The 13,101-nt window shown below is 44.1% G+C and overlaps 1 protein-coding gene across 1 annotated transcript; it reads left to right on the top strand.

Annotated features, from left to right (window-relative positions):
- The first annotated feature begins 351 nt into the window (after positions 1–351).
- Positions 352–9,147, top strand: LOC122540774 (phosphoenolpyruvate carboxykinase, cytosolic [GTP]-like). The gene is made up of 9 exons (XM_043676987.2): positions 352–501; positions 918–1,171; positions 2,172–2,353; positions 2,979–3,182; positions 3,317–3,504; positions 4,435–4,597; positions 4,719–5,075; positions 6,177–6,272; positions 7,518–9,147. Exons 2-9 carry the CDS (start codon positions 948–950, stop codon positions 7,970–7,972), a joined length of 1,869 nt encoding a protein of 622 aa, XP_043532922.2. The 5' UTR covers positions 352–501; positions 918–947; the 3' UTR covers positions 7,973–9,147.
- Positions 9,148–13,101: the final 3,954 nt, after the last annotated feature.

The following is a 13,101-nucleotide window of genomic DNA, read 5'->3' as shown; positions in this document are numbered from 1 at the left end:
GATCAGCAAACAACACGCAAGTTGCATCAGAGCTGTATCAGAGTCTGACACTAGAACATTCGGCAAGCATTGCAATTTGCATAGCTCAGCTGAAATGAAAAGAGGTAGCACATTTTAACAGCTATCGATTACTAATTGTTGGAAGAGATTATCGGCTGGATTATGTATTAACTGCATCCCTCAGGAGGTGCGGCTCTTGCATATTTTCAAAGCTATTGATTGTTCATTGTGAGAACAAATATGAAGAGTCCAGATTTGTGTCACTGGATTATGTATTAACTGCGTTTTCAATGAGGTATGTTCACTATCAATGACGAACGTGACGAGCCCCCTTATCCTGAACGATGGGAGGTCCTTTCATTCTGTATTTAAAGGCACAGGCAGCATGGCAAAAACTCATCAGACACTTGAAGCTCTTCAGAATTCAAGCTGCTTGACAGAAGAAAAAGTCAGAAATCTGACTGATCAACTGAACCCGCTCTGAAAGAGCTCTCAAGCAAAGTAGGTGAACCTCTATACAGTATAATACAGATTGACAATTAGTGTTTATGGAAATAGACAGCATTGTAGAACAAAGTATATATTTGACTATTTTGACATTATTTATGTTTTTAAAGCAGATTTTGAATTATTATTGAGAATTGATTATTATTTCCATTCTTATACAGTATCCTTCCACAGTCTTCTATCTCAATTTTCTTTGTGCTGGGAAAGTTGTGCAGTTTTGGCAAGAATTATGTCACTTTCAATACAGACTGCATCTGAATGTAAATTTAAGACACCATCAGCTTACATGAAACACAGTGTATAGTATGCATGTGTAATACTTATTAAAATTGTGTGTCAACATTCTGCCATAATTAAGGCACAACGTCATACCAACCACTCTGAGCAGTGACATAATTATTGTTTTACAGCTCGTTGCTGGTCCATTTTCAGTAGAAGAGATGGCCCCTCAACTCCAATCTCAGCCCCAGCACCCTCTGAATGTGGTTCAGGGTGATCTGAGCGCCTTGAGCCCTGCAGTGAGAGACTTTGTTGAACAAAGTGCAAAGCTATGTCAACCAGACAAGATCCACATCTGTGATGGGAGTGAAGAAGAGAACAGGCAGCTTCTGTGTCTGATGGAAGAGCAAGGGATAATCAAACGCTTACCTAAGTGTCAGAACTGGTAAGCAGCTTTCTCTCTCCAAGTCTATATATTTTAGTGAAATGTAATTGTGCCTCTCAGTTTTAGGTATACAAATTTCCATTTTTGCCATTTGCTTTTGCATCAATAACAAACATTCCCATGTCAAGTGTAACTTGGTTATATAAAGAGTAATGAATCTCCACAAGCTCCCACTGACATGCATCAGGGCCAGGCTCAGAAGTAATGCTGTTCCACCAGTATGGCACCTCCATTCACCAATGGTTGTTAAAAATGCCTGCTTGAGATGCAGTCAATTTGTTTGCTACCTGTTCATAGTCTGCAAATCCTGACTTAGATTTAAAAGTAATGAAAACTCATTGATGGGAAGCAAACGATGATCTTCACTGGAGCATGATTTGGAGATGCCGGTGTTGGACTTGAGTGTACAAAATTAAAAATCACACAACACGACGTTATAGTCCAACAGGTTTAATCGGAAGCACACTAGCTTTCGGAGCGACGCTCCTTCATCAGGTGATTGTCACACAATCACCTGATGAAGGAGCGTCACTCCGAAAGCTAGTGTGCTTCCAATTAAACCTGTTGGACTATTACCTGGTGTTGTGTGATTTTTAACTTCACTGGAGCAGATTGCCACAGAGGCAAGCAGAACACTAATTCAGCTGCTACTCACCTTGTCACACACCCCAACATGTAGAAGAGGCAAAGTCAGAATACAAGTTCATTGCTGCTTCTACCACTGCACACAAACAGACAGACACAGACACAGAGGCACACACACACACAGACACATACACACACAAATGTAATATGAAAGCTGTGTTTCTTACAGAATTCTCACTGTTCTTTCTGGACTTTCAGAGCACTGATAGATTGAGCACATGAAGCAGCTGCTCTAAGCTTCAGCCTTTCAATCTGATTTAGCACACATTGCAGTGATTTGTTATTGAATTGTAATGAGGTTGACCTGCCCGAGTGCAGGAATCTCTGACTGAATCTGGTTTTTTACCATTTCCAGCTGGTTGGCTCGCACAGACCCCAGAGATGTTGCCCGTGTGGAGAGTAAAACCGTAATTGTGACCCCTGAACAGAGAGATACCATTCCCATAGCGAAGAGCGGGGTCAGCCAACTTGGGCGCTGGCTGTCGGAGAAGGAATTTGAAAAGGCACTCGCTCTACGTTTCCCAGAATGTATGAAAGGTACTGACATTATTTCAATCTGTGCTATTTCTTAATTATTCTTCCGGCACACTAAGTGGTGAGTTATCACTCAGTGATGGGGTAGTGACAAAGTTAGATATTGATTTCTCAAAATATTTGTTCCTGGGATGTAAGTGTCACTGTCTAGGCTAAAGGTAAAAATCACACAACACTAGGTTATAGTCCAACAGGTTTTTTTTTGGGGAGTACAAGCTTTTGGAGCACTAGAACATTAATGAACCAGATGAGTTTTTATGAAAGTCAACAGCAGCTGAATGGTCAGCATGAGACCAGCCAGAAAGGCAGCTAAAATGTTATCTTGACTCACCCTTCAGTGGCTCATAGTGCATGCTGCATAAACGATAGTTGCTAGTGAGTTAAAATTTGATTTATAGATCGAGATTCTGAGCTTCCCTCTTGTGGTTTATAATCCTACCCTAATCTGTTCTTGCATAGCTCCCAATGTTTGTTATTCCTCCCGTAATCGTGTGACTGCTGACAGATAGGCAGCAGGGATTATCACTCCACCTGAACTCATAAAGATTTGACCATCAAACAAATTCCATCCCAGAGTAATTCTCATCAAGATTAATTCTCTTCTAATACTCTTGCTGTTAATCTCTAGGCCGTACAATGTACCTGATTCCATTCAGCATGGGACCTGTGGGATCACCTTTGTCCAAGATCGGGATCCAGTTGACAGATTCTCCTTATGTCGTGGCAAGCATGAGGATCATGACTCGCATGGGATCAGCTGTACTGGAGACCCTGGGCAATGGCCAGTTTGTCAAATGCCTTCACTCAGTCGGATGTCCTTTACCTCTAAAGAGTGAGTTTGGTTTCAGCATCTTTAGATTAGTTGTTGCTATCTGGGTGTAGGAGAGGGAAAGAGAGAAGAGTTTTATTCTCCAATCTAACAGTTTTGTAATGAACTCTTTGGTGACAATCTGTCTCTATATTTAGAACCACTGGTCAATAACTGGGCCTGCAATCCTGAGCTAACTCTGGTCGCCCACATCCCTCAGCACAGGGAGATTATTTCATTCGGGAGTGGTTATGGAGGTAACTCGCTGCTGGGAAAGAAGTGTTTTGCTCTTCGCATTGCCTCCCGGATTGGTGAAGAAGAGGGCTGGCTTGCTGAGCACATGCTGGTAAGCACATACAGGAGTTAACCCTCTTCTGCATATGTATCTGTGGAGCTTTTCAGACACAACCTCTTTCCTGAGACACAGACAAACTGTAATAACCTGAATTTCATATTTAACCCTGGTCTTGAAGCCTCGACCATTGTTAGCTCTCTGGTCTCTGAATCAGGGTACATGGATCTAAGCCGCATTTGGAAACTTGGGAACATTATCCAGGTTGACAATCGGTGCAGCACTAAAGGAATATAACATCATTGAGTCTAGTGCCTTTAGGATGAGATGTTAAACTGAAGGCCCATTTGTGCTCTCACATGGCTGTTAAAAGGTCTCACACCGCTATTTTGAAGTTTTCTCCCTGATATTCTGGTTAAGATATGTCCCTTAGCTAACATCACTAAAATAATGAGTTGGTATTGTCACATTTTCTGTACACTTGTTGATTGCCACATTTTGGACAAAATGCAGTGATTATACTTCAAGTGCCCATGACATGTGTGCTGGGCCATCTTGAAGTAATGAATTGAAAAATTCAAATATTTCTCCTCATACTGAACCCCCAACAATCAGTAATGACACTGAGCCTTGTAATAAACTAGGTTGAGGTTAGATTAAATATTTTGTGTGTTTTACTGGAGTCATTTATAAGTATTCTATAATTGGAGACTGGCTGAGCATCATTGGAGATTTGACAATGAGGATATCCTTCATAGTACACATAATATATATGGCTTGCCATGAGGCATGTGGAAGGTGGTATTATGGTAATTTTAGTGCACCAGTAATACAGAGGCTGAGAAAAAGGGGCCTGGTGGTGCAGTGGTAATGTTCCTACCTCTGGCTGAGCAGGTTGATTCAAACGTTCAGACAGAGGGACACGAGATTAGAATGTAAACCAGGATAAATTACATTTCCTCATCAGCTTCTCTCCCTCCCCAGATCATGGGAGTAACCAATCCTAAAGGCCAGAAGAAGTACCTTGCTGCTGCATTCCCTAGTGCTTGTGGGAAAACAAACTTGGCCATGATGAATCCAACATTACCCGGTTGGAAAGTCGAGTGTGTGGGAGATGACATCGCCTGGCTGAAGTTCGATGAGCAAGGTCTGATCCAATGAAATAAGGCAGTCATTAAATAATTTAACTGAGGAAGTATCTGTTTTTTATTGTCTGGTGAAAATCCAATGAGTTTATTAATGCATCCATTTATTGGGCCTTCCCACAGGTAAACTAAGAGCAATCAACCCAGAAAATGGCTTCTTTGGTGTAGCTCCTGGGACATCTATGAAGACAAATCCAAATGCAATGCAAACCATCAGCAAGAACACCATCTACACCAATGTGGGAGAAACCAGCGATGGGGGTGTTTACTGGGAAGGAATTGATGAAACTCTGCCCCCAGGTATCACAGTGACTTCATGGAAAAACAAAAAATGGAGTCCTGATGATGGAGAACCATGTGCACACCCCAACTCCAGGTTCTGTACTCCTGCCAGACAGTGTCCAATTATTGACCCAAACTGGGAGTCTGCTGAAGGGGTCCCCATTGAAGGAATTATCTTCGGAGGACGGAGACCAAAAGGTACAATAATCTAAACTGTACAGCACCAGAACTAAACATTAGACACTGATCCCTAACTGCAGTAGTATTGTAGAGGACTGCTGCTCATTGAGTTCAGAAACTCTTCAACAGATTTTTAGTGAAAGTCTGGAAGTGGGACAACAGGGTAATGGTGTTAAATTGTTAATTATGTAGTGAATACGTGTACAGGAGATACCCATCTGGTTCAGCTAATGGCCTTCCAGGAAGGAAAGCTACCATCCTACCAGATCTGTCCAACAAGTGACTCCACATCCAGAGCAATGTGGTTGCCTCTTAATTGCATTCTGGGTAATTAAGAATGGGCAATAAATGCTGGTATAACCAGAGATGCCCATATCCTCTGAACAACTACAAGAGAAAAACAACAGGTTGCTATACAGGAATGACATAGTACATTTTTAGTAATTAGAATAGGCCATTCGGCCCACCTCTACACCAGGGTCAGTTTTCCATGTGAGCTTGCCCCTGTCTCACCCTATCAACATAAACCTTTTCTCCATGGTCTATTTTTATCGTGCCCTGCAATGCGTACTCACCTCAATAATTCCATTCAATCCTCGAGGTCAAGAATTCACAATTGGATTTGTTTGTCATCACGGTCTATTGATTGACCTTAGCCTTGGAACCATCTTTACACCTACTCCGTCAAGCATAACCTTAAAGGCCTTTCCTTGGAGACCGTTTGTCTTCTATTTTATAGACAAAACAACTGTGAACAATTCAATTTTCCCTTACAGGTGCAACCTCTCAGTTCTGGGCTCATGCTGATAAAGTGCTTTTTGCTCCTTCTCTGGTATCTCTGTCCTTTAGTGAAAATGGACGCTGGAAATCTGCACAGTGTTCAAAATGTAGTCGAACAAACTCTCTCCCCGTTTAACATAACTTGTTTATGTTTCAGTTCTGTCCCTTTAGAAATTAATCATTGTGTTTTGTTTCTTCTTTATGGCCTATTAAACCGTAACACTACAATTTGTATATCCAGATCCAAAACGTCCTTTTTGACTTCAGCCCAAAATGGACTACCTGAAAATTTTATTTTGACAATCTTATTTCACAGACATTTCTGTCATTCCATTACAGGTGTCCCTCTGGTTTATGAAGCTTTTAACTGGCAGCATGGAGTTTATATTGGGGCATCCATGAGATCAGAAGCTACAGCTGCAGCAGAACACAAAGGTATGTGGATAACCCCGGGACCTGATACAGAGTGAAACACCAGGACACAGAATGCACCAACACTGGAGGGAATACAGACTACAGTAACACTGAGACTCAGAACATAGTAACACCAGGCCACAGAATGCACCGACACTGGAGGGAATACAGACCACAGTAACAATTGACATAGAATACATTAACACTGCGTCACAGTAACACCATATGGTTTGAAACAGAACAATGTAACATCAAGTCACAGAGCACAGCAACACTGGGATTCAAAAGACTAACACTGGGACAGAGAACACTAACACTGGAATGTGGAGCACAGAAACAGCAACAGAGTACAGTAGTAATACTGGGCAGACAACAGTAATATCAATGAGAAATAATACACCAAAAACACTGGATACAGAGTATATCAGGAATAATGTCCTGCAGTTCCTAATGTAAAGTGAGACAAGTGGCTCAGAGTGAGATCTGATAACATTCATTTGCTCTGTTCACACATACAACAGAGAACATGTCACCTTAAATTTGGAGAGTATATTGTCTGTGTGTGGTGACCCTCAGGTTAAATGATCATTAGTCATCTCTCTGTAATGAGAGAGCAGCCCTATGGTCTGGTTAGACTATGTGACCCTTTAAATTTGGGGTAGGTTTGTTCTCTTGGCTGGATAGCTGGTTTGCAATGTGGAGTGTTGCTAATAGTGTGGGTTCGTTTCCACACCAGTTGAGGTTTAGATTCTAGATTACATTACAACGTGGAAACAGGCCCTTCAGCCCAACAAGTCCACACCGACCCGCCGAAGCGCAACCCATCCATACCCATACCCCGACATTTACCCCTAACCTAACACTACGGGCAATTTAGCGTGGTCAATTTACCTGACCTGCACATCTTTGTGACTGTGGGAGGAAACCAGAGCACCCGGAGGAAACCCACGCAGACACGGGGAGAACGTGCAAACTCCACACAGAGAGTCGCCTGAGGCTGGAATTGAACCCAGGTCTCTGGCGCTGAGGCAGCAGTGCTAACCACCGTGCCACCGTGCCACCAAGGTTACCGTGACCCTCAGGTTAAACAGCTACCAATCATCTCGCTGTAATGAGAGAGAAGCCCTAAATCCTGGTAAAACTATGGCGACTTTATATGAGACAGAGTGTGGAGTCATTTGTCCCCATATTAATGTGCAGTTAATTTATTTTTTGTTGTCATCTCCAAACCAGTTGTTCACTGTTCCTCTTGTCATTGTTTCTCAGGTAAGATCATTATGCATGACCCTTTCGCCATGCGGCCTTTCTTTGGCTACAACTTTGGGCGGTACCTGTCGCACTGGCTCAGCATGGAGCACAGGACCTGCTCAAAACTTCCCAAGATCTTCCATGTCAACTGGTTCCGCAAAGATAAACAGAACAACTTCCTGTGGCCGGGTTTCGGGGAGAACTGTCGAGTCCTGGAATGGATGTTCCGGAGAATCGAGGGAGAGGACTGCGCCAAGATGTCTCCTTTGGGCTACATTCCGGCAGACGGTGCCCTCAACCTCAATGGTCTCGGTCACGTGAACATGGACGAAATCTTCAGTATTGACAAAGAATTCTGGGAAGAGGAAATCAAAGAGATCCGAAAATACTTTGACGATCAGGTCAATACTGACCTTCCCTGCGACATGGCCAATCAGCTGTTGCAGTTGGAACAAAGAATAAATCGGTTGTAACAACGAGCAAGTGATGTAGGCAGTACGGGAAAAATAACATGCTTAGTTCAGATAAATTGTCCTCCAATTACCATTCTGGGACTCTTTATTTTTGTTACTATGAGTTAGATTGAACACTGCACGTGTTTAGGAATAAAAGAGATTTTATCGTTTACTGTAACATTTTTTACTTCATGTCAGTGGACTCAGGGGGAAAATGAAATAGTCCTTTTCATATCCAGGCACAGGGAGTTCTACAGAATGACCATGTGTCTCTTATGTTAACAGGTTCTTTTAAAGGGTATATTAAAATGCTGACTGTGGCCTTAGGTTGTGCAAAGGAAACAAGGCTTTAACCTGATCTTCGAGTTTGTGGATTTGTGAAGCCTTAGATTTACCAATAGTTTCACTACTTGCACAGATTATGCTACAAGAAAAGATAATAGGTACAGCATGCCTTGATTATCAATTCTTCAAAAGTTGTACTTTAAAATTTGGGGTATAATGATTTGGATAGTTTTGTAATTGAGACTGATGATAGCACATCTACAGCAACTTGGTTAAAACAGGAATACTGGTTAAAGGTGGAAAAGCATTGTTTATGCTGTGGAGAAGATTGCACTGCTGCTGTGATTCCCTGTAAATCCTAATACAATGCACATGTCTAATCCTTTTCTAAGATTGAACACAACTGCATTGGAGAGCCTTTCAGATTTCAGGCTCAGTCTATCGTGTACCAGCATTGCAGCTTCCAGCAAAGAATGCAGTGTTGTGAACACATGCAGTAACACAGTTTGAAGTAGATAACTTTCAGCTTTAGTCTTTTTTAAAAGTTAGATCTGATAAAATTATTAATTTACAGAGAAAATCGAGTCAGAACTGCAGTGATGTCATTGTGCTACTGGTTGATCCTTGGTTTGTAAATATATCCTGGTCCAGCCTTGGACAAGATATGCACTGGGGATTAACAATGAAGAAACAAACTTAAATCACCTCCTGAAACAGAATTACTAATCTTTTCAGATTCTAAATTATTATTCTGTAATACATTTTAAGTGTCTGTATGTTATAATTCAAAATATTTCTGCTGGAAAGGTCTTTGTTTATATACAATGTGTTTTAAAAAATAAATTGATTTTTTTTTATTTGAAAATATACTTTATTCATAGAAATAAATCTTTGGTACTTGTACAATTTGACATGTCGTTCATAGATATATACATTGCATGTCTTAACATTACAAAGAACAGATTGAATTACTCAAATTTACAGTTATCCTATTTCCAGTTCCCTTTATTAACCATCCAGTCTCTTATTATTTAGCTGTGGCTTCAGCAGAACCCACCTACTGAGTGGGTGTCCTGTTATACGATAGCAAATGAACCTTCTTTAACCCCCAGTTTATGGGGATACCGTTGTCCTTTTGACTGTCCTGCCTCTGGGGTAGCTGTCTGCATCCCCATGGTGAGCACGAACTGCTGGACCCTCGCTGGGCTGAGGTAGCTACCCAGGCTCTCACTGGGGTAATTTACCTGCTCTGGAGTCATTGAGCCAAGGCAAGGGTCCGCACCGTCCAGTTCTGTGTCTGACAATGGGACTGTCAGAGGATCACAGCTCTCAGTTGTCTGTGGTTGTGGGGCAGTGGGTACCCCCTGGGTGGAAGGTGGACTTCGGGGGGTCCGTTGTTTCCTGGTTGGGAGGAAATGCCCTCCTCTTTATCTACGGCGCTCTGTCTCTTCTTCTGACATTCTTTGCGCCCGTCTTCCCCATCCGAAGAGCTGGCCGTCCCTCCCTCGTGCAGCTGTCTTTTCCCCCTTTGCTGGGAGGAAACTTCTTTTTGTGATTTACATGAGACAGTTTTCTTTCACCTGAGTTCAAAACTATTCCCACAAGAAAGATAAGGTTGTCCTTTGCTGAGGCAGTAGTGGTGGTGTGACAATGTTTTTTTTAAAAAAAGACTTTATTTCTTTCAAAATAGCACATGGCACTCAGAGTTGCCAACTACATTCACAATTACTGTCATATTAAAAGCTTGTATTTAGATTTCATTTCAAGCATGTGGCCCACAGGTTACAGTCCCTAGATGGGTCTAGTACCAGACCCTTGCATTTTGGCTGTGCAGTGACTACCCCAAGCATCCAGGCTGTGTGTTTCTTTGCACATAGTGCTTGACCCTGCAGTGTGCCAGTCTGCAACATTTGATTATGGCTAGCTCCATGAGGTAGATGACCAAAGAGTGTGTTTCACCAAGTCATTCTCCAGCAGCAGTTATGTTTCAGTGTACATTCCAGAGACCAGCTCAGACAGCACAGAGTCCTGTGTTACCAATCTACCAGGATTAGATATTACCACAAATCACTGCATCTCTCTCTCCACAGCCTCTGCACATCCCAGAAGAAGGTGGGCAATGGTCTCTTCCCCGCTGTAGTCATCTCAAGGGACAGCGTACAGAGAGCTGAGATCTGAGTGAGCAGAAAGGATCTAACACACAGGGATTTTTCCACCACCAGCCAAGCTATATTTTGGTGCTGGCTTCAAAGTTCCAGCATTGGGAAATTCTGCAAAATGTCTTTGACAGTGTGCTGAAGGAAACTGGGGAGATGGTAGCCTAGTGATATCATCACTAGACTCTTACTCCACAGAGGATTCGCAGACCCCTTCTTCGACTGACTGAACTGGTCCTCACCCTGAACAATTTCTCTTTCCAATCCTCCCAATTCCTCCAAACCAAAGGAGTAGTCATGGGCACCCGCATGGGCCCCAGCTATGCCTGCCTCTTCATAGGATATGTGGAACAGTCCATCTTCTGCAGCTACACTGGCACCACCCCCCACCTTTGCCTCCACTACATCGATGACTGTATCAGCGCTGCCTCGTGCTCCCACGAGAAGGTTGAACAGTTCATCCACTTTACCAACACCTTCCACCCCGACCTCAAATTCACCTGGACCGTCTCAGACTCCTCCCTCCCCTTCCTAGACCTTTCCATCTCTATCTCGGGCGACCGAATCAACACGGACATTTACTATAAACCGACCGACTCCCACAGCTACGTAGACTACACCTCCTCCCACCCTGCCCCCTGTAAAATCGCCATCCCATATTCCCAATTCCTTCGTCTCCGCCACATCTGCTCCCAGGAGGACCAGTTCCAATACCGTACAACCCAGATGGCCTCCTTCAAAGACCGCAATTTCCCCCTAGACGTGATCGACGATGCCCTCCACCGCATCTCCTCCACTTCCCGCTCCTCTGCCCTTGAGCCCCGCCCCTCCAATCGCCACCAGGACAGAACCCCACTAGTTCTCACCTACCACCCCACCAACCTCCATAGACAGCGTATCATCCACCATCATTTCCGCCACCTCCAAATGGACCCCACCACCAGGGATATATTTCCCTCCCCTCCCCCATCAGCATTCCGAAAAGACCACTCCCTTCGTGACTCCCTCGTCAGATCCACACCCCCCACCAACCCAACCTCCACTCCCAGCACCTTCCCCTGCAAACGCAAGAAATGCAAAGCTTGCGCCCGCACCTCCCCCCTTACTTCCCTCCAAGACCCCAAGGGAGACTTCCATATCCACCACAAATTCACCTGCACCTCCACACACATCAGTTATTGCATCCGCTGCACCCAATGTGGCCTCCTCTATATTGGGGAATCAGGCCACCTACTTGCGGAACGTTTCAGAGAACACCTCTGGGACACCTGGACCAACCCCAACCCAACCACCCCGTGGCTCAACACTTCAACTCTCCCTCCCACTCCACCAAGGACATGCAGGTCCTTGGACTCCTCCATCGCCAGACCATAGCAACACGACGGTTGGAGGAAGAGCGCCTCATCTTCCGCCTAGGAACCCTCCAACCACAAGGGATGAACTCAGATTTCTCCAGTTTCCTCATTTCCCCTCCCCCCCACCTTGTCTCAGTCAAATCCCTTGAACTCAGCACCGCCTTCCTAACCTGCAATCTTCTTCCTGACCTCTCCGCCCCCACCCCACTCCGGCCTATCACCCTCACCTTGACCTCCTTCCACCTATCGCATCTCCAACGCCCCTCCCCCAAGTCCCTCCTCCCTACCTTTTATCTTAGCCTGCTGGACACACTTTCCTCATTCCTGAAGAAGGGCTTATGCCCGAAACGTCGATTCTCCTGTTCCTTGGATGCTGCCTGACCTGCTGCGCTTTTCCAGCAACACATTTTCAGCTCTTACTCCACAGACCCAGGTAATGTTCTAGGGACTCGGGTTCGAATCCCACCAATAGAAATCTGGAATCAAGGGTCTAATGATGACTTTAGGGAAGGAAACTGCTATCCTCACATGGTCTGATCTACATGTGACTCCAGACCTAAATCATGGTTGATTCTTAAATTGCCCTCTGCTCAATTAGGGATAGGTAATAAATGCTGGCCAAACAGTGACACCCACATCCCATGAATGAATAAAGAAAAAAACCAAGGTCGACCATTGCCTTTGCCAGCAATGCCCTGAGAAAGCAGACCACTTGTGGTCAAAGAGGATGTTTTGCACAAATGTTGACATGAAAATCAGGTGGTACTCGTGTACAGCAGCTAACTGGTCCTTTGTGACACTTGGTGTTTGCAGATGTTATGGCTAAAAGGCTGGGATGCTCTCAATGGCTGGAGGTTTTGATGGGTCTTGGGTTTCAGGGAGATTGAGGGGCTGAGACTCTCAGATCCTCTCTCCTTCCTTCAAATAGAGACTGGGTGAACTTGGATCAGGCATAACTTGGGGATAGTTGGATAGGGGAGAGATGAGGGTCGCCAGTAGTCCATGCTTCATTTAATACCTCCCCCCTTCCACACACATACACCTTCTCTTGTAAAGTTGCCGTGTGTTGAAGCTTCAGATGGCCAGCAACTCAGTCTCTGCTTAACAAAAGGCCCTGCTTACTCTCCAACAATCACTGGACAGCGTTGTATTTACACCTTCTTTCATTACCTATGTCTCTCTTTCTCTCTCTTCCTGTTCCTTGGCCCCCATCCCCTCCCCGCAACTCCGAACATGATCTCAGTAAGCATTCCAATAAACTATTCCAATGTTTGCTCCCTCTACATTGGTTGCAGATAGAAGGAAAAAAATACACACACACAGATGACAACTTGTTGCAAATGATGTGGCA

The sequence above is a fragment of the Chiloscyllium plagiosum genome, unplaced genomic scaffold (assembly GCF_037043375.1).
Source record: "Chiloscyllium plagiosum isolate Xiang-an unplaced genomic scaffold, Cpla_swu_hap1 HiC_scaffold_15, whole genome shotgun sequence".
NCBI classification, from domain to species: Eukaryota; Metazoa; Chordata; class Chondrichthyes; order Orectolobiformes; family Hemiscylliidae; genus Chiloscyllium; species Chiloscyllium plagiosum.
Note: the sequence above shows the minus strand (reverse complement) of the source record. Positions and strands in the feature narration are given on the sequence as shown.